Source organism: Melanerpes formicivorus, unplaced genomic scaffold (genome assembly GCF_026170545.1).
Source record: "Melanerpes formicivorus ecotype bairdi unplaced genomic scaffold, bMelFor1.0.p_v2 SCAF_4, whole genome shotgun sequence".
Taxonomy (NCBI): Eukaryota; Metazoa; Chordata; class Aves; order Piciformes; family Picidae; genus Melanerpes; species Melanerpes formicivorus.
The window spans coordinates 35,075,822-35,103,787 of record NW_027142356.1 but is presented as its reverse complement, the minus strand read 5'-3'; the positions used below and the strand labels follow the sequence as shown (position 1 = coordinate 35,103,787).

The following is a 27,966-nucleotide window of genomic DNA, read 5'->3' as shown; positions in this document are numbered from 1 at the left end:
CAAGTGCAGGGTCCTGCATCTGGGTCGAGGCAATCCCAGGCACAAATCCAGGCTGGGCAGTAACTGGCTGGAAAGCAGCCCTGAGGAGAGAGACTTGGGGGTGCTGGTGGACGAGAAGCTCAACATGAGCTCTCAGTGTGCACTTGCAGCCCGCAAAGCCAATCAGATCCTGGGCTGCATCAGGAGAAGTGTGGCCAGCAGGTCAAGGGAGGTGATTCTCCCCCTCTGCTCAGCTCTGGTGAGACCCCACCTGGAGTACTGCTTCCAGTTCTGGAGCCCCTATTACAAGAGGGATGTGGAGGTGCTGGAAGGTGTCCAGAGAAGGGCCATGAGGATGATCAGAGGGCTGGAGCACCTCTCCTATGAGGACAGACTGAAGGAGTTGGGGCTGTTCAGTCTGCAGAAGAGAAGGCTCCAAGGTGACCTCATTGTGGCCTTCCAGTATCTGAAGGGGGCTACAAGAAGGCTGGGGAGGGACTTCTCAGGATCTCAGGTAGTGATAGGACTAGGGGGAATGGAATGAAGCTGGAGGTGGGGAGATTCAGGCTGGATGTGAGGAGGAGGTTCTTCTCCATGAGAGTGGTGAAACCCTGGAATGGGTTGTCCAGGGAGGTGGTTGGGGCCCTGTCCCTGGAGGTGTTTAAGCCCAGGCTGGATGAGGCTCTGGCCAGCCTGATCTAGTGTGGGGTGTCCCTGCCCATGGCAGGGGGGTTGGAACTAGATGATCCTTGTGGTCCCTTCCAACCCTGACTGATTCTGTGATACTATGATACTATGAACTGTAACCTTCCTGAGAAGGGTTGCTTTGGGCACAAAGAAATACAGAGCTATAATATTCAAAAGAGCAACTACGAGCCATTGTAATGAAGAATTTAGAGTTCTCAGCATGTAACTAGACTTCAGCAGTTTGACTCCAGGTTAAGAATATTTTCCATCCCTTTACAGTTTGTTTTCTGATGAAATTGCAGATGAGCTATGACATTTTGGGGTCCCCTGAATCAGTTGGTGACAGTCTCAAAAGTGTTTTTTAAGGCCAGTTAGTCATAGAGACAGTGAAGACTATAGATTTGAAGCCTGTAATGGGCCAGGTTTCCCTGCAGATTGCAATCTGCTGTTATACATCCAGCCCCAGCCCTTGCCCTGGGTCTATGCTCATACAGCAGGCACTTCCAAAGTGTAAGACTCTGGGCACTTGCACTCCATGAAGCAGGGTCTCATACAAGCTTGAGGAGCCTCATACTGCATTTCAGAACATCAAAAGGCTTCTGCATGCTTATGCACTGTTAAGAGTTCATGTGCCTTTTCATTGGAGTGGGCTGCCCAGGGAGGTGGTGGACTTGCCATCCCTGGAGGTGTTCAAGAGGGGACTGGACATGGCACTTGGTGCCATGGTTTAGTCATGAGGTCTGTGGTGACAGGTTGGACTTGACGATCTTTAAGGTCTCTTCCAACCTTGGTGATTCTGTGGTTTTGCAATGAACATGCCAAAAACATTTGCTCACATTTCTCTCTTACATCCTCCTCTCCATTTATTACAGCACACTTAATTCTCCTCTCTTTAAGGAGGGTCCATGAGTCTGATCTTTACCTTGCAGATACAGTAGTGTAAATAAGAGACAGATGCAGATAATAAGCATGCAAGGAGGATCACACATCAATGAAACAAAGTGCTATAGAGAGACAATACACTCCTTTGGGAAGGTAGGATGCCTTTTGGCATGCATTTGTGTAGTATCTAGCTCAATGCAGTCCTTTCCTAGAACATGCTACAGCAAGGGAGGTAAGAACTCAGATTCCAAGCATAAAATACATTTGCATGCAAGTTCAGATCCTTTCTTTGCTGGACCCAGAAAGGTCCCCTACTGAATTTCAGCTTTAGGAACAATTAGATGTCTTGTAGAACTCAAAATCACATTGAATGTTCCCCAAAGGTCACTATAGTGAGAGGAAAGAGCCTGTAAACAACTCAAGAGGACCTGGAACACAACTGACAACCTATGTTAAAACAAAGCATACAGAAACAAGAGGGACTGAGAACTGCTCAGTGCCTTTAGTGTACGGCAATTCGAATTCGATGCCAAGAAGGAGAGAGAGAAAACTGGGAGGTTCAAACCCAAGAAATAATTATGAGACATTAATAAAGAGGATTAAATGCTCCCCTATATCCTTAAGTGTGACTACTAAATTCTTCCCTTCTCACCCACTGTTCCTCCATTTACATAGACAAATGATTTTTCTTTCAGACTTCTGATCTCAGGGCCTTTTTAGCTATGCCTTCCTACAAGCCCCAGGAGCAGGCTCCTACTTCACTATGGTAAAGTTTGGGCTACAAAGCTCTTCTCTTGGACCCTCAGCTGGGGTTGAAAACCAGCAGCTCCTCCTTCCTCCAGCTGCCAAATTCCACGAGTTGCTTCCACTGAGAGTAAGGAAAATGGCTTTTTATTTGTCATCCCTTCTCTTTCAGCCTTATCAGGACAACAGATTATAGTTTCATAGTTTCATAGATTGTCCAAGAAAAGAGGAAACCCACTCTCCTGTCACAGAATATTTGATCACATGTGCTTCTTTTGTGGAGATCAAGACAGGAGATCAAGCACAGGGTTGGATAAAGGACTCTCAATGTGGTGAGTATCCTCCAAATGCAAATAGCAGTCTTTGCAGTGCACTGCACTGCTGAACATGAGCTATTACTGTATTTTACCACTACCATTAATGCTACAGACTTGGACTCAGGGCAGGATGATGCTAGTAAGCTACCAGTTTATGGACTGCTGATTGACTAGTACACTAATTACAGAATCACAGAATTGTCAGGGTTGGAAGGGACTCCAAGGACCATGTAGTTCCAACCCCCCTGCCATAGGCAGGGACAGCTCACACTAGATCAGGTTGCCCAGAGCCACATCCAGCCTGGCCTTAAAAACTTCCAGGGATGGGATCTCCACCACCACTTTGGGCAATCTCTTCTGGTTCCTTCAAACTAATTGTGTCTGAAGGACAAATTTATGACAGATAACTCCTCTTCATTGGCATGTGGATTTAAGTAGTAATACACAACCAATATTTCATTACAGCCTGACAACAGTGCAGCAAACCTGAGAAGAGAACACACCACAGCATGCAACTGTGACTGTATCTCTGTATGGCTGCAGACAAGCTTCACTGTATCTATAAACAGGTTGTATCACCTAAGAGCTGTACCTTTTACTACTGCATTTCCATGCCCAGACCATACATCAGCATCTGCTAAACTACTCACTGTTAGGATTTCACTCCACAGTCCCAAATACAAAGTTTTGGACAGGAGAACATATGGCTGCTTACCCTTTAGCCAAACCATTTTGATCATCTGTAAGAGTCCAACCTTATGACATGGTGGTTAAAACTCTACCTCACAGACCATTCCCATGAGAAAAAGAGATTTTTCATGAGGATCCAGTATCAGATGATGGAAAGGCATGGGCAGTAAGCCTAGCCATCACTCAGCTCCCAAGTTAAAGAACAGGAAACAACCAAATTGAACAACAGCCAAAAATAAATAACTCGGGTAATAAGTTAATAACTGCTGATACTCCTTGGCAAAGTTGGCCAAATTCTGATTGCTGAACTATGCCTCCATGCTTTAACTGGGACATGTGGTAACAAGCACTGTGCTTTTATAGTTCCTACCATTAAAAAGAAATGCATAGCTAAAAATACCAACCCCATAAAAAGTGTGGTTCAGTACACGAAACCATCCCAGCAGCAGCAAGTGAGTTTCTGAAAGTTTTGCCTAAACAAGGCATTTGTAACATACATTTATATGCATGATTTTTTTATTAAATGCAAGAAAGCATTAGGTGGGAGGTGAGAAGTAGTAGGTGCAGCAGCTTCCTTGGAGTCTTTTGACATTGCACTTCAAGATGATGCAATTTCTCCACACAAACGCAGTCAGCGTCATGCAACTCTGCAATCCACGGCTGCCACATCGCAAGACCTCCACTAGCAGTTGTGAGTGCTTAGCAGACGGGGGTTTTGTTAGGAGAAGTGAAATCACAGCAGATCAAGGAAACCCACACTTCAGCCAACCATAAAAGAGGTGAAGTGTGCACAACTCCCCACACCGTCGGGCTGACCTGCCATAGCGCTGGGCTGCTGACATGACCGTAATGCCAGCCTCTTCCAGTCTTCTTAACTTCCTGATCTCTTCTGCATCTTTCCCCTTGGGTGCTGGTGTTTCTTTTGCACCCCATGAAGGAGACTTATCTATGGAGTTTCCTTCCTTTTGGTTCAAACCTATTTGATTTTTAAGGGAGGTCGCCTCGGGAGCCACGGAGCCCGCTTCCTCCTTTCCACACAGTCCTGACGTTTCATTCTGTTCTTCTTCTATGGTTTCAGGGTGGGATTTGCTATTGAATTATACAAGGTAGTTTAATATATGCTGGGCCTGAAAGTAGATACACTTAAAAAGCACATTTTGTTGATACCAAGATGCCAAAGGATACTCTGATGAATGATCCAGGAAGATAATTGTGCTCTTTAAAGGAAGCTGCTTCATGGGCCAAATCGAAACTGAAATACCAGTTGACAAAACCAGCATGCAAAAACACAGTCATGGCTATAAAATTGTACTGGTGTACAGAATACAACATAAAAGCAATAGAACTTTCATAAACACAGCAAAAGTATTACTTATTTTGATCAAATACAACCACCATTACTTAGAAGTGTCATTTATCAGTAAATGTTGTGAAAGTCGAGAGAGATCACGCAGAACATTTTTGCCCAGCCTTGGGCTTGAGTCAACATCCACAGTGTTTATGTTAACCAACATCTTGTCAAGCCCAAGCTACACATTGCATTGCATGGCAAACACTGACATCGAGACAATGATTTTCCACTCATTGCTTTTCCACCACCTTTGCCAATGGCTACGAAGAAATTTATCAGCATCATAGAATCACAGAATTGTTAGGGTTGGAAGGGGCCTCAAGGATCATCCAGTTCCAACCCCCCGGCCATGGGCAGGGACACCTTACACTGGATCAGGTTGCTCAGAGCTACATCTTGAGACCGTGACCAGAACAAGAGGACACAGTCTCAAGATGTGCCAGGGGAGGCTTAGGCTGGATGTTAGGAAGAAGTTCATCATAGAAAGAGAGAATGGCCATTGGAATGTGCTGCCCAGGGAGGTGGTGGAGTCACCATCACTGGAGGTGTTTAGGAAGAGACTGGATGGGGTGCTTGGTGCCATGGTTTAGTTGATTAGATGGTGTTGGGTGATAGGTTGGACTGGATGATCTCAAACATCTTTTCCAGCCTGGTCTATTCTATTCTATTCTATTCTATTCTATTCTATTCTATTCTATTCTATTCTATTCTATTCTATTCTATTCTATTCTATTCTATTCCATTCCATTCCATTCCATTCCATTCCATTCCATTCCATTCTATCCAATCCAGCCCAGCTTTAAAAACCTCCAGGCCTGGGACTTCTACCACCTCCCTGGGCAACCTGTTCCAGTGTCTCACCACCCTCATGGTGACAAACTTCTTCCTAGCATCCAATCTGAATCTACTCATTTCTAGTTTTGCACCATTTCCCCTAATCCTATCACTACCTGACACCCTGGAAGATCCCGGCAAGAAACTTAATCCAGCTTCATACAACTGATAAAAAGAATGAAAATTAGGCAAGTGTTAAAGCATCAGCAGTGAGAAAAGGGAGAAGTTGGTCAGGCTGCTCTTACCTAAAAGGTCTGTCTCCTAGTGGTGAGGTCACTGTGCTCCAGCTCTTTCGGTACTCTTCCCGTTCAGCTTTCTTTTTCCGAAGCGGAGCAGGTACATAGAAAGTCTGATTGCTCTTGTTTGGGAGGTACTGGTTAAAAGGCACAGCTGATTTGGGCTCACCATGTGAGGTTCGCCTCGCCAACATGTCATCTTTTTTCACATCTGGCATCTTCCTGTGTGGCAGGTCAGGTTCTGAGTCACTTCCTCTCCCTAGTGAGGAAGGAGGAGGGTTAAAAAAATATCACCACTTCTCTTCACTTTCATCCAGTCCTTTTTGGTTAAAGAAATCATAAATCAGAGAAAACACCACCCAAAAATAATAATAATAATAATAATAATAAATTACATTTAGCTGGTGTGCACCAAAAAAATGAGGCCATTTTAATCTGTATTTATACTTCCAAATCAGTCCCTGAAAGTATTAGCCATAATACCAGTAAACATGCCTCTTTTCTTTTTTTGGCATCAACCCTTATTTTCTGTCCCTGGAAAACTCACCTTCAGCCACAGGTCACATCAAAAACTCAAGGTCACACTAAGCCAGACTCGTCAATCACATGGGATAGCCACAGAAGCTTACCTGACTAAAGCCCAGATGGCATATGGGTGTGTTTGACCTGATTCACACTCTCAGCCCTTGACTCACACGTATGCAGCACAGGCTCCAACAAAAGAGCGCTGCACGCTAAATATTTACAGAACAGCAGAAATCTGTGGATGTTTCTATACACAAAAATGGCAGTTTGAAAACACACACACACACAGAGCAACAGCTTTGATCAAAATTGGAGAATAAATATCAGCTGCCATAAACCAGACGACTTGGATGGCTGCTCTCCTGTCTCATCTGTTGCCTTGGTCAATCAGTGTAGCACACTGCAAACAAGACAGACCTGATCCTCAGATGGCAAGGTGCAAGGAGAGAGGGTGGGGATCTCAGGATTTAGAAGTTGGATTAGCATAGTAAAGACTGAAGACTACTTACTGGGAAAGAATTAAGGTAAGAGAGAAAAACTGAGTTTCAGAGAATAAGATGGGAGATCAGCAGAGCTGGCTACTTGATTTTGTTCAGATGAACTGAGCTTTTTGATGTTTACAACCCATTTGAAACACAGAACCTTAGGCAAGACTTTTCCAACTTGAAAACAAAACTCCCAAATGGTAGGACAAATACCTTAAAGACCATCTGGAGTGGAACTACCCTAGTAGTTATTTTGGAAGCCACTTCATAGACATTCACAAGATTCCCTGCACCATCCTGAGCCTTTTAAAGTAATTCACAAAGCAGCAACGTAAATAGTCTTCTCCCAGCAGTGTAATATCACTGCAGGCCCTGGTTTGATGGGTGAAGTGGAGCATTTTCAGCTATTTCTCCCACCAGCATTCAAATATTCTCCCAGCTTTGGAACACTGGATGTCTCTGGCCCTTGGCCCCTTTGCAACACTTGCATAGGCAATAGCTGTTCCTCTTTTTGGGGTGAAGGCAAGCCACCCAGGCTGTGTCCTCTTGCTAATTCACCACACCAGTAGATGAGTAGCTAATTCACTTCTCTCCCCTAGTGAACAACTGAAAACAATGAAGTCATAAAAATCACAAGTAGCTTGTGTATAATTCAAAGTGGGGGAAGGAAAAGAGGTCAAAATATGCTAGGAATGCTATTTGCAAAGAGCTTTTGCAACAGACTGAGTTATTCAATGTTTGCTTGGAGAGAGATGAAGAAGAGTGAAAGGGAACAGTAAGGCAAGACACAATGGAAATGAGCTAGTGAGACAAAAACCATCATGCACTTCGTGCCAGTAATCTTTTGCTGGAACAATTTTGGTTAAGAGCATATGATAAGCAGCACCATGCTTGGTAACTTGAGTCTATGTCTAAAGAGAGATTGGAGATACAACCACAGAATCACAGTGTCTAAAGATAAATGAGGTTTGGAACGTGTCCAGAGAAGGGCCATGAAGATGATCAGAGGGCTGGAGCACCTCTGCTATGAGGGCAGGCAGAGAGAGCTGGGATTGTTCAGTTTGGAGAAGAGAGGGATCTGAGGAGACCTTACTGTAGCCTTCCAATATCTGAAAGGAGCCTACAAGATAGCTGGTGAGGGACTTTTTAGGATGTCAGGTAGTGGAGGGTGGATTTGGATTAGATATCAGAAATTCTTCCCCATGAGGGTGGTGAGACACTGGAACAGGTTGCCCGGGGAGGTGGTGGAAGCCTCATCCCTGGAGGTTTTTAAGGCCAGGCTGGATGTAGCTCTGGGAAACCTGCCCATGGCAGGGGGGTTGGAACTAGATGATCCTTGGGGTCCCTTTCAACCCTGACAACTCTGTGATCCTATGATCATTAGGCTGAGCAGGGCCACAAGCAGCTGAAAGAAAATGAAAGGTTCCCTTGCCGCTATTTGCTATTCTGTTTGCTCTTGGCTTTGTTCTGGTGTTTATTTTTGTATCACATAAAACCCCGTCTTGAACTGGCAGACAGAAATGCTGGAACAGATAACCACAGTAGCAGAGGGATTAGAATAGATTCCCCTCCCTCATTACTGATATGCCTACCAGCAGCCCCAAGCTGAATACTTCAAAAGGCTTCTTTAATTATTCATATTTTTACTCATGAAATTATTTTCAGCTCAAAATTGGGAGGGGAAAAAAAACAACCCACACTTGAAGCCAAAGCACCAAGTGGAAGATGCAGTTGTGCCCTACATTTATAATCTTAACTTTGTTGTTCTGCATTTCCAAGAAGAAGCAGCAGCAGCAGTTTCCACAACCCATACACCACAGACACACACGTGTCCGTTGTACAAGGATCCCACACAAATGATGTCCAAGCAGTGGATTTTACTCATTCCTGTGCCCATCAGCAACTCCATGGGCAGGTCACTCTGAAAATCTCCTGTTTAAAATACATCCTCCTGCTTTACCACTGGTTTTGTTTGCTTTTGGCCATGGGACAATATCCACAACAGACACTAGAGCAGTTCCTAAACAGCAGGGCTAATCACAGATAGCATTTGTGAAGGTAGCATTACTTTTCCCACCTAAACCAACCATCACCTTAGGATCACTTACATCATAGAATTATAGCTTTGAAGAGACCCTAGAGATTATCTACCCCAGCCTCCCAGTAGTTGATGCCTCCCAACTAGACTTAGTTTCACAGTTTTCATAGTTTCATTCAGGGTTGGAAGGAACCACAAGGATCATCTAGTTCCAACCCCCCTGCCATGGGCAGGGACACCCCACACTAGATCAGGCTGGACAGAGCCTCATCCAGCCTGCTCTTAAACACCCCCAGGGACGGGGCCTCGACCACCTCCCTGGACAACCCATTCCAGGGTCTCACCACTCTCATGGGGAAGAACTTCCTCCTCACATCTAGCCTGAATCTCCCCACCTCTAGTTTCATTCCGTTCCCCCTAGTCCTATCACTACCTGAGATCCTGAGAAGTCCTTCCCCAGCCTTCCTGTAGGCCCCCTTGGTTGCTCAAGGCCTCATCCAGCCTGGTCTTGAACACCTCCACAGAGGGGGCATTCACAACCTCTTATTCCAGAGTCTCACCTCGCTCATACTGAAGAACATCCACCTAAGACCTAGTCTAAATATACTCTCCCTCAGCTTAAAACTATTCCCCCTTGTCCTATTGCTAGACATCCTTATGGAAAGTACCTCTCCGGCCTCAGGTTATTAGAAGGAGCTATAAGGAGCCCACGGAGTATTCTGTTCTCCAGGTGGAAAAACCCCAGCTCCCTCAGCCTATGCTCACAGCAGAGGTGCTCCAGCCCTTGGATCATCTCCATTCATGATTTTTTTTTCACTTTCTAAGAGTGGAAAGAATCCTAGCTTTATTTCACTAGCATATTATTTGTAAAGCTCCTATCTGAACAGAGAGAGAAGTAATGAAAGCAGAATGCTTTTCTCCATCCAGCTTTGCACATGCATTATTTCTATCAAAAACTACATGCAGCTGAGTGAAATATTGGCCTGCTGGGGCCACGGCAAGAGGTTTGACAGAAGAGAGGTCAGCCAAGCTACACCTCACCTGCAACTCTTGGAGGAGACAGCTGTGAAGCTGTGGCAGCAGCAAGCAGGGGAAAATGGGACATGTAAGAAAGGGCCAGCTGGACCAATCACACGTGTGCACACAGCATCTGCACGTACCCCAGGTCTGGATATGGTTAAAGTGTAATTTTTAACAACAAGCTTTGTGTGCTTGCATCTTACTTTGTGTTTGTTAGGGACTCAAGAATGTGACACGATTATATGTCTTAGCTGTGGCAAACAACCAGCCACAAACCCCTACTAAAATTTGCTTGTACAGCAGAAGTTGATAGGGAGCAGCTACAGGACATAAGTAACTGGCTACCCACCGGGGTCCAAGCAGGCAGAGACGCTGGACCCTCTTTGAGCCCCCAGGATGAAGCAACACTTCTTGATTAGGACATGTGAGGCTCTCCTCTTTGCCAACACCACCTTTTTGCCTCATTTGGGAAGACAGAAAAATGTTTTGTGATGTGGAGACTTAGAGGGCACGATCCTGTTTCAAGGAATCAGCAGCTGGTTCTGGACGGCCAACTAGCAACAGCCCCAACACCGCAGGCCACTCAAACCAGCCGAGCAGAGCTTAGCCCTGCTTTCCCCACAGCTCTGTCATAGTTCAGCTGTGATACCAGCTCTCCCTGCCAGCTCTTCAGTTTTAAGAAGTTCTCCATCACCTCAGGAAATCTCTCACATGGCCAGTAATGATTAGCACCAGTTTCTTTTTCATTGCCAAAAGCAGTATAAACATCTGGTTCCTACCAAAAAGTCTTTTTGCCCTTCCTTTTTTTTTTTAATTCTTTAAATAAATAACATTACTAAGGAGAAGGGATTCATGTGTGGAACATAACTTCATCTGATGATGAAGTTTGATTCATCTATTCATCAGGAATGCAACCATGCAGAGGCAGCCTCAGTTGAGCATCCTTTCGTTCTGAACCAGAACCCTGCTCATGACAGGTAACCTAAGTGCATGCTCCACACCTACCCCTAGCAAATCCTTCCTCATCCAGCACACTGTGTTTACAAGCTTCTGGAAACCTCAGGGAATCAGACATGAAAGGCAGAGATGCAGCATCCCTTCAGTAAGGCTGGAGTCCTCACTCAAAGGTATATAAATATGGCTACGGCTCTGATGCTGGGAGATATTAAATTACCCCAGTTTCTAAATACCACTGGAAAAAACCTGCTGTTTAGTAAAATGTGCAGACTTCAAAACTCAGACACGCAGCAGACATTTCCAAGATAGTTCTATGCTGTTTATCTGCTCAGGATTTCCTTAGCAAACGTTTTATTCACTTCAGCATTTCCCTTGTTCCTGCGCTTTCGTGTCTTGCTCCAGCCTCGTTTAGCAGTTTCAGCGAGTCTGCCTAACGTCCTCTTACACCATCACCCAGAAAAGCACACTTCCCATCATAAAATTACACTGCAATGATGTCACTCATTTTCCAAGGCTATGCTATCTGAACTGAGACAGCCTTCAAGTTGCTGGCAAAGTCATCTAAACCCTCAGGGAGCACAAATCGGCATTCACAGACAAGTTCTCCCAAGGGATTAGTGCGGTCCAGAGGCTGTCTCCAGCTCCTGCCTGACAACGCTTGCTCCAGGAATGGTACTGATGTCCCAACGCTCTGCGTGTCCTGCACTGAGACTGGTACTTACCATCACTGCTCCCTCTCAGCACTACATCTGGAGAGGGTGTCTGCTGCGAGCGGGAGCCAAAGGAGTCCAGGCTGTCAAAGGAATCATCTCTGCCGTGGCGAGGAGGGGAGAGGGAGTCACTGCGTTCCGAGTCCCAGCAGTCTATGTAGCCACTGTCACGAATGCTGCGCTTCGGGCTCTCGATGTCCTCTGTTTCCTGCATGGGAGCACAGCAGGCAGCTCTTCATCAAGAAGCCAGTGACATACTCATGAGATCCATCCCACATCAGACAACAAAGCATCTTCCCAAAATACTAAACATCTCCTCCCCCAAAAAGGGGTTCTCTTGTTTTCCACCCCTGCTCCCCTTTGGAATGAAAGAGCGAGCTTGCAGAACAGACCAATTTTATCCTGATTAAGAGGCAACCCAGCTCACTAGATTAGTATTGAAAAAAAAATAAAGCTGCAACAGGCAAGTTAATAAACTGATCAAAACCTGAAAACAACCTGAAACTTGACTTGTTGTCCATAGTCCATAGCACAGGCAAAGGAACTACAGTTTTAACATCGTGCCTGCGTCAGGTTTAAGCCCGCTGCTTTCCAAAAGATCCCTCCCTCCCCTGGCCCATCTATTGTATCTGGCTGGGACACCAGCAGACAGCATTTGTTGTTGCTGCTTCAGCTCGGCAAAATAATGAAGCAGTGTGCCCCAGCCTCCCTCTACCTTGAAGAGAAATTCCTGTTATGAAAGAGGGATGTCTTTCTGAAGCAATCAGCAATGAAAAATATGCAAAATGCTTTTCCTGATGCCTCAGAAGAATTCAGTTGTGCTCTTTACTCTTTGCCAGCTCCTGGCTCTGGGGGATATGAAAGCACTTGTAGCTGACCCACATGTTCAGAGCAGGGAGAACAATGGTTGTCTTTGACAGCCCTGTGATTATAAATTCTTTCCAGTGCAAGCAGCACATACTAAAACACTGAAACTCCAGCAGAGGAAAAGGTCAATAGAAGCCATCCTCACCCTTGCATTATAATAAATCCCTTGTTTCAGAGGGTGTCTTAACATTAATTACAATCACACAGGCTCAGAAAAAGCAAAAATAACTATGTTTACTCAAAGATAAATCTGGTTTTTTTCTCCCCTGACAGTAAGTAGAGTCAGAAATGTGGGTGTCATGATCAGACTGACAGTCTGTGACCCAGAGAGGCTGGAATGTGATTTTCCCCCCCCCCCTTTTCTTTTTCTTTTTTACCCCAGAAGCATTTGAATATTAATTCCTAATTAAGAATCACCCCCTGCTTGCCAGTAGCTATAGCACAATGGCTACGTTGAGCATAGCTCCCACTGTCCCTGACTGCTAAAGTGTTCCCCATCACCAATGGGTACCCATCACTGATGAGAAGATCCTTCAAGAACACCAACCCCTGTGAGGAGAGGCTGAGGGAGCTGGGGTTGCTTAGCCTGGAGAAGAGGAGGCTCAGGGGAGACCTTATTGCTCTCTGCAACTCCCTGAAGGGAGGCTGTAGCTAGGTGGGGGTTGGTCTCTTCTCCCAGGCAACCAGCACCAGAACAAGAGGACACAGTCTCAAGCTGCACCAGGGGAGGTTTAGGCTGGAGGTTAGGAAGAAGTTCTACACAGAGAGAGTGATTACCCATTGGAATAGGCTGCCTGGGGAGGTGGGGGAGTCACCATTACTGAAGGTGTTCCAAGAGGAGACTTGATAGGGTGCTTGGTTGCATGGTTTAGTTGATTAGGTGGGTTGGATAATAGGTTGGACACGATGATCTTGAAGGTCTCTTCCAACCTGCTCTATTCTATTCTATTCTATTCTATTCTATTCTATTCTATTCTATTCTATTCTATTCTATTCTATTCTATCATGGCACGCTATGGTGGGGCACCTCCACCTAAAAGCAGTTTTGCTGGAGCAGTGATGAAGGGAGCCCTGCATTAACACACCAAAGCTTTCGTGCAGAAAAGGGGGAGGCTCAAAGGGAGACAGGGAGATCAGACCCAATATCCTGCAGACTTTTCAGGAAGGAGGTTTAATTAGTGCCACTCACTGCGACTCTGCCAAAATACCACATTAAGGGCAGCGGCAAAGGTCGTCTAAGGCCAAGCTAAACTGTGGTAATGTCATGAAGTAACCCCGCTGCAAACTGAAGTGAAAGCATTTTCTAAGCCCAAATAAAATACACCTAACAAAGTCAAAATTGAATCCTATGTAACCTCCTTCCCTGGTTCTGCTCAGTGGCCTAAAATACAGGCAGAAACACTGGACAAGAAAGATCCGCCTCTCTGAGATCTGCATGAGTTGCACACACCCAAACCCAAACCTTAACAGTCTTATCAAAATCCAGTTTGTGACACAATCCAAAAATCTTTTTAAAAACCCAAATTCCCCAAATCCCCAAATCCCTTCATACCAATGAGATATTCTCAATCCTCAGGCACACTTCCATTTTCCTAAATTACAGCATTTGAGTGATACAGAACTGCTCGGCAGCTAGAGGGACTTAAACCCGGGCAAAAAGCCCCATCCTGCATTCGCTATCTCCCAGAGTCTGAGACCAGTCCAGCGCTGAACTAATGAGTTCTCCAGACCCTACTTTCAAAGGCCTGTTGATGTTAATTTTGCATGCTGCTCACCAGGAATTAGGAGGCAGGCCCCGGGATGAGACCCTAGACTTCTGTAAGCATGTTCTTTATAGCTTTCCCCTGCTTGGCAAAGCTACTCTCCCAGCCCAGCGCTGTCTCGCAGACGGATACTCGTCCTGCCTTCAACAAACGTCATCTCCCAAGTGTTATCAGTGGGAAAGTGGTTATCTGCAGGACTGATAACACTGCAACATGACACACAACAGCACATTAAGCCTTTTATGTTGTTAAATTAAAAGCACAGTAGGTCACTGAGCATCGGTGAAAGTATGAGCGCCAAACACGAGGCGTGTTTCTCCAGGAAGTTCCACCCATTGAATATAATCAAAAAGCCATGGAGGTTCTGTCAGTGGGAAATCTCAGGCTTAAAAGTAAAGAAGAATGCGTGCCCAAATAGTTAATGAAATTAAAAACAGAGTAGCAAGAACAAAATTAGAAATGAATAGCCCTTTCAGAACGAGAACTAGAAAAAGATGGGTCTGAGACAACTCACACTGGAGCTGCCTTTTGAATTGCTTGTTAAAAAAGGAGGGCAGAGAGGATTTATAACAGAAAAACTAAACCAGGCTGAATTTATGGTCGATTTAATTATTAAATTCTGGGGGGAAAAAAATAAAATTGCCTGTAGAGAATGTGATAAAGTGTCTTTTCATCACTTGAGCTCGGCTATAAAGAACATCAGAGTGTTGCACAGCATGATTAACATGCTCTGTTTTACAACCAAATCCTCTTCAAATGCAGTAACAGACAAACCCACAAATGCCAGTGGGAAATACTGCATGGGTACAGAAGGAGGGAGGTGACCTTAAAATAAGTAGCCAGTGGCTTTCATAGCAGCAGCACCTAAACTTTTGGAGGCCAGCTTTCAGCTTTCATGAGTTCTCTATTCTGCTCCCAGTTCCAACATCTGCAACAAATCAAGTCCCAGCCTTTTGCTTTTGTCCTTGACCTGCAGCCCTCTGCACAGCCCAGCCAGGCACTTCACAATCATCAGCTCTCTGGAGAACACCACCTTTTGGCCCCAGCCTACCTCATCCCACAAGAGGGCTCAAGATAAGACCTCCAAAACGCTCTGACAATTAATTTGATGGGCAAGGAAAAAGAAGAGCCTTGTGCTGTGAGATTAAACATTGAAAAAAAATAAAGCATGATAACCATGCAGCACTAGCAGTGTCATAATCTGCACTGTGGCAATTTTTCTCTGCTAGACCCCTTGACCATCTTTGTTTCCTTTCAGACTCTTTGGAGCAGGGACTGCTTCTTCTCCCATCCTCTATTTGTTAAAAACTCAAGTATTATCTCCAATTCACTGCTTAGGCTCGATCATATCACTCAGGAGTGGCAAGGTCCTGAGTGATTAGTACAGGTCATTTCCAATGAAGACCAACATAAATCTCTACAGAGAAGCAGGATGTTCTCTTTTCCTCCCCATTTCCACCTCCTTGTTCTCAGGAATTGGGCTCACAAATAGGGACTTTACCCATCTAGGTAAGGCTCCCTTGGTCAGACTAGGGAGTAGGAACTGCTATCAGTAAATCAAGTACTGCTTCTTCTCCAGCAGCAATCCAGCGCTGGCCCTCTGAGATCCCAGAATGAAGAGCTGCAGTTGTTGCAGATGCAGTAGCACAGAGGTCAAGGAGTCTCCCACAGTCCCCAAATCCTGCTGCCTGTGATGACTTGGCCATTACATGAGTTGGGGAGGGAGCAGGAGGCACAAAGTTCTCTGTGGGCTGAGAACACATCTGCATGGCCTTTCATGGGCAGGATCTCCAACACATACAATGCTAGTCCAGGCTGCTGCCACCTTCTTACATGTGTGCTCCTGCCCCTTCCACCCCCAGTAAATGCAGGCTTGGATATCAACACTAAACATTCCTGGGGTTAAGTGTCAGGGTTCAGGGCATGCTGGAGTGCTCAGCCCAGAATTCCCAAACCAGCCTACAGCAACCACAACTCTTCCTTTCCAGCAAGAGCTCAGCTCATTATAAACCACCAAATATGATTTCTGCCAGTATTTTGAGCTCGGCAAAACACAGATTCATCATAGCTATGCCCTTGGTGAAACATAATCTCCTCCTCCCATCCTTCAGCTTTATTTAGATACTTTGGTTTGATGTTTTCTGTTGCAACATAAAAACAAAAGAGTTGCCTACGAGACTGGGTGTTTTAAACAAGAAAATTCACTGCTCCTGCAAGTCCTGCTATCTTACTTTTGAGCCTCAATTCTTCTACCTGTAACTATATTTCATGAATGAAAATCATTCAACCCAAAACATAAGGAAAGGAAGATGCCAGAGCCATGGGACAATTCTAAAGCCCTGTTTGACATGACATACTGCACCATAAATCTGGATGCTAAAGAAAGTTGTGTTCATGGCTTGGTAGAGCCAGAAAGACCTTTTTGAAGGAGGCAGGGGTTTGTTAAGTCATTTGTACTCCAGCCCCCCACTTCTCTCATATTTACAGTATCACAGTATCACAGTATCACTTAGGTTGGAAAAGACCTCGAGGATCATCGAGTCCAACCTATCAACACAGACCCCATGACTAGACCATGGCACCAAGTGCCACATCCAATCTCCCCTTGAACGCCTCCAGGGTCGATGACTCAACCACCTCCCTGGGCAACCCGTTCCAACGACGAATGACTCGCTCGGTGAAGAACTTCCTCCTCACCTCAAGTCTAAACCTCCCCTGGTGCAGCTTGAGACTGTGTCCCCTTGTTCTGGTGCTGGTTCCCTGGGAGAAGAGGCCAACCCCTTCCTGGCTACAACCACCTTTCAGGTAGTTGTAGAGGGCAATGAGGTCACCCCTGAGCCTCCTCTTCACCAGGCTAAACAATCCAAGCTCCCTCAGCCTCTCCTCATAGGGCTTGTGTTCAAGGCCTCTCCCCAGCCTTGTTGCCCTTCTCTGGACACGCTCAAGTGTTTCGATGTCCTTCTTAAACTGAGGGGCCCAGAACTGGACACAGGACTCAAGGTGCAGCCTAACCAAAGCAGAGTACAGGGGCACTATGACCTCCCTGCTCCTGCTGGCCACACTATTCCTAATGCAGGCCAGGATGCCATTGGCCCTCCTGGCCACCTGGGCACACTGCTGGCTCATATTCAGGTGGCTGTCGATCAGCACCCCCAGGTCCCTCTCTGTTTGGGAGCTCTCCAGCCACTCCAACCCCAGCCTGTAGCTCTGCATGGGATTGCCGTAGCCAAAGTGCAGCACTCGGCACTTGGACTTGTTGAATGCCATCCCATTGGACTCTGCCCATCTGTCCAGTCGGTCGAGGTCCCTCTGCAGAGCCTTTCTACCCTCTAACTGACTAACATCTGCCCCTAACTTTGTGTCATCTGCAAACTTGCTGATGACTGACTCTACCCCTTCATCCAGATCATCGATGAATATGTTGAAGAGGACAGGGCCCAGCACTGATCCCCGGGGGACACCACTGGTGACTGGCCTCCAGCTGGATGTGGCACCGTTCACTACCACTCTCTGGGCCCAGCCCTCCAGCCAGTTCCTAACCCAGCACAGAGTGTAATGGTCCAATCCACGGGCTGACAGCTTAGTCAGCAGTTTGCTGTGGGCGACGGTGTCAAAGGCCTTGCTGAAGTCCAGGTAGACCAACAGGTTATTTACAGGAGTAATAATCCAAATGAAATGTCCATTCCCAAAAGAGAACAAAGAGATACCTTTCTCATTTGTGCCAGCAAACCTTCAAACTCCTTCAGGTTCAGGGTTGATCCACTATACGACGTGCAGCTGTTTGCTGCTTTTCCTAGCCAATAAATGGTGACTAATACCTGCAGAAGTTAACAAGAATTAGTTGAAGCTATCTACACAGTCACTTAGCTCAATTTACATCCCTTCAGCATCTCTCATTTATTCAAAACTGCACAGCAGCACACGATTTTGTTATACATCAGACTTGAAAGGGAAGTGTCTGTCAGTGGTTCAACATAAATAAATACATCAGGTAACCATGAACATTTAAACAGTCCTGGAGAATATGCAACTTAACACATTATATTCCTGGTATATTCATAGAAATAATGAAAGAGTTCATGTCTACCTGGAAAATAAAGAGCAGAACTGAACAGGAAAACTAGACAAGGTGTTTTAAGCTGCCTAGAAAACACACTCAGGAATAAATGTTGTAAATCCAACAGGAAAATAACCCTCTAAATTTAGAGTACTCATACTTGTGGTCTTTAATTAAAACAGTCAAGACAATGGAATAAATAAGATCTCTGAAATGTGTGTTTGCCTATTTAAAGGACAGCAAATGTAGTTCCATTTTTAATCATCTTAATGTAATTAACCAGATGACATGGGAATATTTACTTCCAGGCTTCTGCTGGCTTAAGAAATGCTTAGCCCAAGATTAATCAAAAGCCACGAGCATCTGGTTGTTCCTATCAGACTGAAGTGGAAAGAGTCAGTGGTTTCATTCAAGTTCTGACTTGATGTCTCTCCATAACTCAAAAGTCACTTCAAAACTAGCACGGAAAAAAACAACCAACCAACCCAAGAGTTGCTCTTGCAAATGTTTATATACCCCCTCAGTCCTTTAGGCAGCAAAGAAGTCTGGTCTGTTGCACTTGTTTGAAAAGGGGGAAATGATGATGCCCAGGATGGCCAAAGCCAACATCTCCACAACCAGGTATATATAACATGCAGGGGTAGCAAACAGTCCTTCTCTGCACCCATGTACGTCTCCTCTTAAAGTTATGTCTTTAATGGGACCTGTGTAGCAGCAATTTGGACTGGAAACTGATCATGAAAGGCAGTTTTTGGACTGAAAACTGATCATGAAAGGCAGTTTTGGAACAGGAAACTGATCATGAAAGGCAATTGAGCTCAGTTAAAAATACCCAAACCATCACCTCAGAGCTCAGGGCTTTTTCTCATTTCATGCTCATTATTCTGGCATGTTCTGTGACACTGCAAAGTATTTAACAAATGCAGAACCAAGAGGAAATATTTTGATGTGGAAAAGATGGGGAATCAATAAGAACTAACAGTTGCCACTATCTCAAAAAAGAGAAGTCAAACAAATGGAAATATGGTATTTTATGTTTGGATGGGACAGGGCCATATAACAAAGTTAGTGAGGGGTTTGAAACACAAGCCCTGTGAAGAGAGGCTGAGGGAGCTGGGGTTGATTACCCTGGAGAAGAGGAGGCTCAGGGGAGACCTTATTGCTGTCTACAACTACCTGAAGGGAGGTTGTAGCCAGGTGGGGGCTGGTCTCTTCTCCCAGGCAACCAGTGGCAGAACAAGAGGACACAGTCTCAAGCTGCACCAGGGGAGGTTCAGACTGGCTGTTAGGAAGAAATTCTTCACAGAGAGAGTTATTGGCCATTGGAATGTGCTGCCCGAGGAGGTGGTGGAGTGACCATCATTGGAGGTGTTTAGGAGGAGACTTGATAGGGTGCTTGGTTGCATGGTTTAGTAGATTAGGTGGTGTTGGATGATGGGTTCGACACGATGATCTTGAAGGTCTCTTCCAACCTGGTCTATTCTATTCTATTCTATTCTATTCTATTCTATTCTATTCTATTCTAATTTTAATTCTAATTCTAATTCTAATTCTAATTCTAATTCTAATTCTAATTCTAATTCATACTATATAGTGAACTAAAGAAAGCAAGTCTAGGAGAAAGCCCAAGGGGGTGTTGCGGACAGACATGTCAGACTCTTCTTCCCTACAACACGCGCCTACGTTCCTTCAGTGCCTCCTGCTCAGCCACATATTCCAGACTTCAAATCAGCCTTTTGCAATCAGCTTGCTCTAACATCTCCATTTTTCATTAAGTGTGCTGAACAAAACCACACACAACACTCCAGCTGAGGCCCTGCCAGAAAGCGATACAGCACGGACATACAGAGCCTCTGTTTAAAATCAACTGCATGCATTTTGTATCTATAAATACAGTTGATATTTCCCTTTTAGTTTATAAATAATATACAGGCCATCAAGCAGCTGAATAAAGTGTGTAATCAAGTTCAGAAATTTCCCCCTTGGTTTTTAAAACTTCATCCAAATGGATACTGCCATGCAAGGGAAAGCAGGTGGCTCACCAATGCTGATTTTCCTTTTGTCTTGGAATAACCTTTATCTGAGCTGTTTTCCTTCAATCAGCACTACTAAGCAAATTGGTGTAAAAAAACTTTCACAGTACATGTTCTCAACTTAAGTAAAAACACTTGCAAATAGAGTCATAGAATCAATAAGGTTGGAAAAGACCTCAGCGATCATCAAGTCCAACCTGTCACCCAACACCTCATGGCTAACTAAACCATGGCTTCAAATGCTACGTCCAATCCCTTTTTGAACCCCTCCAGGCACAGGGACCACCACCACCTCCCTGGGCAGCACATTCCAATGGCTAACAACTCTCTCTGTGAGGAACTTTCTCCACACCTCCAGCCTAAACCTCCCCTGGTGCAGCTTGAGACTGTGTCCTCTTGTTCTGGTGCTGGTTGCCTGGGAGAAGAGACCAACCCCCACCTGGCTACAACCTCCCTTTAGGTAGCTGTAGAGAGCAATTATATCTCCTCTGAGCCTCCTCGTCTCCAGGCTAAACAACTCCAGCTCCCTCAGCCTCTCCTCATAAGCCTGTGCTTGAGAACTCTCCCCAGCCTCATTGCCCTTCTCTGGACACATTCAAGTGTCTCATAGCAAATGGGAAACTGTCGAATTCCTTTTGCCATTCAGTTCTCTGATTAAGGCTGTTACATTTTTATTTCTGCTAGCATCTGGTCACTTTCTCTCTTCTTCTTTTCTTTATCCACCTTTTTTTCTTGTCTTCCCCCAAATAATGTCCCATTTGCAAGCAATTCTGACTGGCTGGCACTAAGGCTACAGGATGATGCACCTGGAAAGCATGTACTGCCTATAAGCAGATTGCAGAGGATACTTCTGAACCCTTGTTTAAAATAATACAGCTGTACACAGGTATGTAACCAGTGCCCACAAAAGTGCTAACACACCCAAGCTGAACTCCTCCCTTCCAACTTTGTGTGCTGGAAGCAGAAGATGCTACTTTGATGATGGGAATGACAGGGTGAAATAATTTTGTTTGGGGGGGGGGCATGGGGTGATGGGTTTTATTACTTTTTTACTTGCAGTCATGATTACTGGCTTACAGAGTTATTAGGATAAGGTCCTGGCATTTCCTAGCAGTTTACAGGGATGTGAGCCAGATATAAAACTGAATTTATAGTTGTTTACAGCTGACTAAGGGCAGGGAGCTTGCTAGGCTTTAGAAGAGTAAGTAGCTCTGAGACCATCAAAGTTCAGCTGTTTACTTTTCCACTTAACAGTTAAAGGATCCATTGCCATTAGTTTATATTAACAAGAAGTTGAAGTTGATTTGAGTTAGCCTTTCTGGGGCAACATTCATTTGGAAGAACAATAAGAAAGCTAGTAAATCTGATAGTAAAGATTTACATCCAGATCTAGTGACCATTTTGCTTCATGTCAAATGCTTTGTGCAAATGTACTTTATGTCTATATATTCATGAAAGGCTACAGAGTGTAGCTTCATGGGAGAGTCAGCCTGCTCCCAGTCAAAACCACCATGGACAGCACAGAGACCACATTATTTACCCTTTATCTCTGAAGAGACAAACATTCCCTGGCTTATTTCTATTCTAAAGATGCTTTGCAATAGCAACTGTACCTAAATTTCCAGCAGAACCTGGTTAGGTTTTGTACTCAGAACTTTGCAACACTACTCATCTGTACTCAGCCTTTACTGACAGAATTCTTGCTCAGGTCAAATACAGGATTAACCAGACAGGGTGGGGGAAAAAAGTACTCCAAGTGATGTACTTACATTTTTCAGCTTCCTACTATAGTCAGTGTTCCTGGATGCACACATACAGACAAAGAAAAAGAAGGGGGGAAAAAAATAATCAGAAAGCAGCCACACTTTCCAAGAGCATCTATGCAGCAGATCACATTTTCCCTAACAAAAGCCTGCAGAATGCTTCTGCTGGCTGGAAACACATGAAAGCTAAGAAGATGTAGTTCACACATTCATTTATTCATGACATGGGAGTATTCTGTCACCATTACTTCAATCATTAAATCAGAATTCTGGAAGCACAAAAAGAAAACATGTTTATAATGGTCCCATGGTAAAGTAGGATGGTGCCAAAAATATTTCCTTTAAACAGAGCTGCTGATCTCTTCAAACAAACAACAAAAAAAGACCAAAGTCCTCCCTGCTAAAATGTGTTCTGCAGGAATCCAACAGGCAGGTTCTGCTCTGTCATAAATCATGCAACTCGTATAGATTCTGGAAGCAACTGAACAGGCATGCACAGGAGACTAAGCAAATCATCACCAAACATGAGAGAAATAGTATCATAGCATCAGTCAGGGTTGGAAGGGACCACAAGGATCATCTAGTTCCAACCCCCTGCCATGGGCAGGGACACCCCACACTAGATCAGCCTGGCCAGAGCCTCGTCCAGCCTGGGCTTAAACACCTCCAGGGATGGCACCCCAACCACCTCCCTGGACAACCCATTCCAGGGCTTCTCCACTCTCATGGGGAAGAACCTCCTCCTCACATCCAGCCTGAATCTCCCCACCACCAGCTTCATTCCATTCCCCCTAGTCCTATCACTACCTGAGATCCTGAAAAGTCCCTCCCCAGCCTTCCTGTAGCCCCTTCAGATACTGGAAGGCCACAATTAGGTCACCTCGGAGCCTTCTCTTCTCCAGACTGAACAGCCCCAACTCTTTCAGTCTGTCCTCGTAGGAGAGGTGCTCCAGCCCTCTGATCATCCTTGTGGCCCTTCTCTGGACACCTTCCAGCACCTCCAGATCCTTCCTGTAATAGGGGCTCCAGAACTGGAGGCAGTACTCCAGGTGGGGTCTCACCAGAGCTGAGTAGAGGGGGAGAATCACCTCCCTTGACCTGCTGGCCACACTTCTCTTGATGCAGCCCAGGATCTGATTGGCTTTTCGGGCTGCAAGTGTACATTGAGATGCAGTAGGTGCTTCTGGGGAAATGTGGTGGTTTTAGGCTATGCCTTTAAAATTTAGTTACAGATTTTGAGGAGAAAAGTAGAAAAATATAACTAAATCACCACTGGGTGTGAAAAGGAAAACTAAAGATTATTCTAAACAAATTAATTGGATAAATAACAATTCTCTCTCTTCTTTCCTGATCTCTGATGTTTTTGTTTCACTAGGGAGAGAATAGAATAGAATAGAATAGAATAGAATAGAATAGAATAGAATAGAATAGAATAGAATAGAATAATCACTCTCTCTGTGTAGAATTTCTTCCTAACATCCAGCCTAAACCTCCCCTGGTGCAGCCTGAGACTGTGTCCTCTTGTTCTGGTGCTGGTTGCCTGGGAGAAGAGACCAACCCCCCACTTGGCTACCACCTCCCTTCAGGTAGTTGTAGACAGCAGTAAGGTCTCCTCTGAGCTTCCTCTTCTCCAGCCTAAGCAACCCCAGCTCCCTCAGCCTCTTCTCATATGGCTTGTGCTCAAGGCCTCTCCACAGCTTTCTTGCCCTTCTCTGGACACATTCCAGCAACTCAACCTCCTTCCTAAACTGAGAGGCCCAGAACTGGACACAGGACTCAAGATGTGGCCTAACCAGTACTGAGTACAGGCGTAGAATGACTTCCCTGCTCCTGCTGGCCACACTATTTCTGATGTAGGCCAGGATGTCATTGGCCACCTGGGCACACTGCTGGCTCATGTTCAACCTACTATCAGCCAGCACCCCCAGATCCCTCTCTGCCTGGCTGCTCTCCAGCCACTCTGTCCCCAACCTGTAGCACTGCATGGGGTTGTTGGTGCCAATGTGTAGAACCCAGCACCTAGACGTGTTAAATCTCATGCTCTTGCACTCTGCCCATCTGTCCAGCCTGTCAAGGTCCCCCTGCAGAGCTCTCCTACCCTTTAACAGATCAACACCTGCCCCCAGCTTGGTGTCATCTGCTGGCCTTGGCTGAGCTGTTAAGTCTAACCCCTGCTTTCTCTCTGCTCCTTTCCTCTCTTGGGACAGGGGGAGTGGGGAGGTGGGGGGTGGGGCAGTGGAACAGCTTCCCTGGTTGTGTTGTTTGCTAACTGTAAATATCTGTACAATATTGTAAATCCTGTACATTGGGTACATATTCATTGCATTCCATCATAGAGTGTAGTTCTTGCTTGCAAATACAGCTTCATTTGCTTCTAACTGAGTTGGTCTGGCAAAGCTAATGCTGGGGGGAAACTTCAACCCACCACAGGAAATTAGCATCACAAAGAACCAAGCATGTGAGTGAAGCAATAGAGATCTTGCCACTTGCAACAGAACCTGCTGGGGAGAATACTTAGGTTTTGAATGTGGACTCAAGCAGTCACTGGCGTTCTTCTCAATTGAGTTTCTCACCAACGTTTGAAGGACGGAAGCTTTACGTTGGAAAGAACAAAGGACCCATTTTTGCACACACTGAAACAGTGCCTCAAAATTCAGCAAAGAAGCCATTAAAAAAAAAACAAAGGAATGGAGGAAATGTGCATCACATTTAGGTGCTGAAAACCACGTAAGGCTACTTCAGACTCAGTAAAGATTGTCTCCTGATGTAGAATGGAATTGCCTCCTACTATGATAGCAATGTTGGAGTGGATTTAAAGGTTACCTGGCCAAAAAAAACTGAATATATTTAAATCTGTGAGGACCACAAAACCCTAAATATAGAAAGGTGCTCAAAAGAGGGGAAAAAAAAAATATTTTTTGATACCATCTTTGTGAAGTCAAAATTTTATCTGCCAATACCCACATGCTAAGAAAAACAAAGCAGTCCTATTTTTTTTCTTCCTTAATAAAATAGCAGTAGAAAAGAGTCTTGTTTAACAAGTCAGAGAGAAATTCTTTGCAGCATTAGCTCATAACTTTTACAAGCTGAATGAGCCAAGAAGAAAAGACCTATCTCAATGAACAAGAAAGGTAAAAAATGCAATTTTCTTATTCATGTGTGAACTTCATGCCCATCCTGTGCCACAGAACATTTTTACCATGTTTAAAAAAAAATAATGAATCAGAGGTATCTTTAAAAAGGGGCTAAGGAAAAAAAATCATCCTTGTGCTTTGGGAACTAGCTAGCAGAAGACAGTCCTGAACATATTTCTCTACAACAGTCATGGACTTGGCTTGTGCACTCAACTCAGTCACTCAGCATGAACTTGGACAGTGCTAGGAAACCATTTGGCTCATTTTCCACAGCTGCTTTCTCTAAAGAGTTGATGGGGAGAGAAAAAAAACCAACCCATGCCCATGAGACACTGCATGTCTACCTAGCATCATGCTCGGCGGAGGGTCAAGTCAGCTCTGCTGAGTTTATTACTCCTGGTTTAACTTGCTCATGTGCTGGGACAGCTCTCCTTGGAGCTCCATGCTAGTCCCAGCCACTCAACTTGTCTCCTCCTAGGTATTCTATCATCCTCAATCCAAGAAGGTCAAACTTCTTATGGAAAAGACCCTCTCTCTCTGGTGTCACATGGAGATTAGGGGTTTTATATGGACATTAGGGCTTGGTTTACAACTCTCTCCAGCCACTTATTGTCATGAGGGCAGGACAATGTCACAGGACATGAGGTTCGGAGAGGTTCGGAGAGGTTTGGAGAGAAGAGGGGAGGGGGAGGGGAGGAGAGGAGAGGGGAAGGGAGGGGAGGGGAGGGGAGGGGAGGGGAGGGGAGGGGGAGGGGAGGGGAGGAGAGGAGAGAGGAGAGGAGAGAGGTTCAGAGAGGAGAGGAGAGGAGAGGAGAGGTTCAGAGAGGAGAGGTTCAGAGAGGAGAGGTTCAGAGAGGAGAGGAGAGGAGAGGAGAGGAGAGGAGAGGAGAGGAGAGGAGAGAGGAGGAGAGGAGAGAGAGGAGAGGAGAGGAGAGGAGAGGGGGAGGAGAGGGGAGGGGAGGGGAGGGGAGGGGAGGGGAGGGGAGGGGAGGGGGAGGGGAGGGGAGGGGAGGGGAGGGGAGAGGTTCGGAGAGGAGACGTTCGGAGAGGAGAGGTTCGGGAGAGGAGAGGAGAGGAGAGGAGAGGTTCGGAGAGGAGAGGAGAGGTTTCGGAGAGGAGAGGTTCGAGAGGAGAGGTTCGGAGAGGAGGAGAGGAGAGGAGAGGAGAGGAGAGGAGAGGAGAGGAGAGGAGAGGAGAGGGGAGGAGAGGAGAGGGGAGGGGAGGGGAGGGGAGGGGAGGGGAGGGGAGGGGGAGGGGAGGGGAGGGGAGGGGGAGGGGAGGGGGAGGGGAGGGGAGGGGAGGGGAGAGGTTCGGAGAGGAGGACGTTCGGAGAGGAGAGGAGAGGAGAGGAGAGGAGAGGAGAGGAGAGGAGAGGAGAGGAGAGGAGAGGAGAGGAGAGGAGAGGAGGGAGAGGAGAGGAGAGGAGAGGGGAGGAGAGGGGAGGGGAGGGGAGGGAGGGGAGGGGGAGGGGAGGGGAGGGGGAGAGGTTCGGAGAGGAGAGGTTCGGAGAGGTTCGGAGAGGAGAGGTTCGGAGAGGAGAGGTTCGGAGAGGAGAGGAGAGGAGAGGAGAAGAGAAGAGAAGAGAAGAGAAGAGAAGAGAGAAGAGAAGAGAGGAAGAGAAGAGAAGAGAAGAGAAGAGAAGAGAGAAAGAGAAGAGAAGAGAAGAGAAGAGAAGAGAAGAGAAGGAGAAGAGAAGAGAAGAGAAGAGAAGAGAAGAGAAGAGAAGGAAGAGAAGAAGAAGAGAAGAGAAGAGAGAGAGAAGAGAAGAGAAGAGAAAAGAGAAGAGAAGAGAGAAGAGAAGAGAAGAGAAGAGAAGAGAAGAGAAGAGAAGAGAAGAGAAGAGAAGAGAAGAAGAGAGAGAAGAGAAGAGACGAGGACCAGGTTGGAAGAGACCTTCAAGATCATCGCATCCAACCCATCAACCAATCCAACCCACCTAAACAACTAAACCATGGAAGAACCTTCTTCCATTGCAACATTACCAGATTTAGAAGAAACACTTAACATAGCCCTCTGTTGCTGGCATGTACAGGTGAGAAGAACCACATATTAGAGGGCAAAAGGAAAACTTAGAAAGGAGCTGAGAACAGGACATTATCCCTTAAAACAAGGGAAGCAGCCAAATTCAACTTTCAGAACCTTTGAATTTTCCCAGACAGTGCTTGAACACCATGAAAACTTGCCCAGCTTCCCACTGCCAGAAGGGGGAAAAAAATTAAAATGCTGCTGAAATGTAGTAAATTGCTTCCATATACTTCTCTAAAATGGCCATGTCTGACCAGGATTTCATTAGTGATGTATTTGGCCAAATGAAACAAAGCCATTAAATCAACTCAGCAGTATTTGCTTGTCTGTAGAGCAGTAACTTTTTTCTGTCAGACAGGATAGTCATAAAGATGTCATGAAAAGTTCTAAATAACACCAATTACCAATTTTGTTGAGTTTATCAAAGTGTGAGGTGCTCTTGCTTTTGGGGGCTTGGGGATCCTGAATGCTGTTAAAACAAAGAGTTTGACTGCTTCTGCTCCTCTAGTCCATGATGACAAAGTCTGCCCTGAAAGGGACAGCAGTTCCAACTTAAGACCTCAGTCTATGACTATATGGACTTTGATTCAAGCTTATTCTGTGTGACTTTTGGCAGCTTACACAACTGTATGTTACATACATTTTGACATTTTGAACCACTTTGTGGGGTGAAATGGTGAAAGTAAAAGCATTTGGATGTCTAAGCACTGTTGCAGTGATGGATGTGGCTAAAAAGACTCTTAATTGAAGGATTATAGATAGATAGATAGATAGATAGATGATAAATAGATGACAAATAGATGATAGAAAGAAAGAGAGGGAAAGAAAAAGGAAAAGAGAGAAGAAGGAAAAGGAAAGGAAAGGAAAGG

General features: G+C 45.4%; 1 protein-coding gene across 1 annotated transcript in view; it reads right to left on the bottom strand.

The window, feature by feature from the left end:
* Positions 1–27,966, bottom strand: part of LIMCH1 (LIM and calponin homology domains 1) — a gene marked incomplete at its 3' end in the record, with an annotated part of 231,155 nt that overhangs the window by 59,097 nt on the left and 144,092 nt on the right. The window contains exons 5-9 of the mRNA XM_068137614.1: positions 21,945–21,975; positions 17,793–17,903; positions 11,468–11,663; positions 5,730–5,979; positions 4,116–4,388 (exon numbers count right to left, since the gene is read on the bottom strand). Of these exons, the coding sequence (XP_067993715.1) occupies positions 4,116–4,388; positions 5,730–5,979; positions 11,468–11,663; positions 17,793–17,903; positions 21,945–21,975 (861 nt within the window). The remainder of the gene's footprint in view (positions 1–4,115; positions 4,389–5,729; positions 5,980–11,467; positions 11,664–17,792; positions 17,904–21,944; positions 21,976–27,966) is intronic.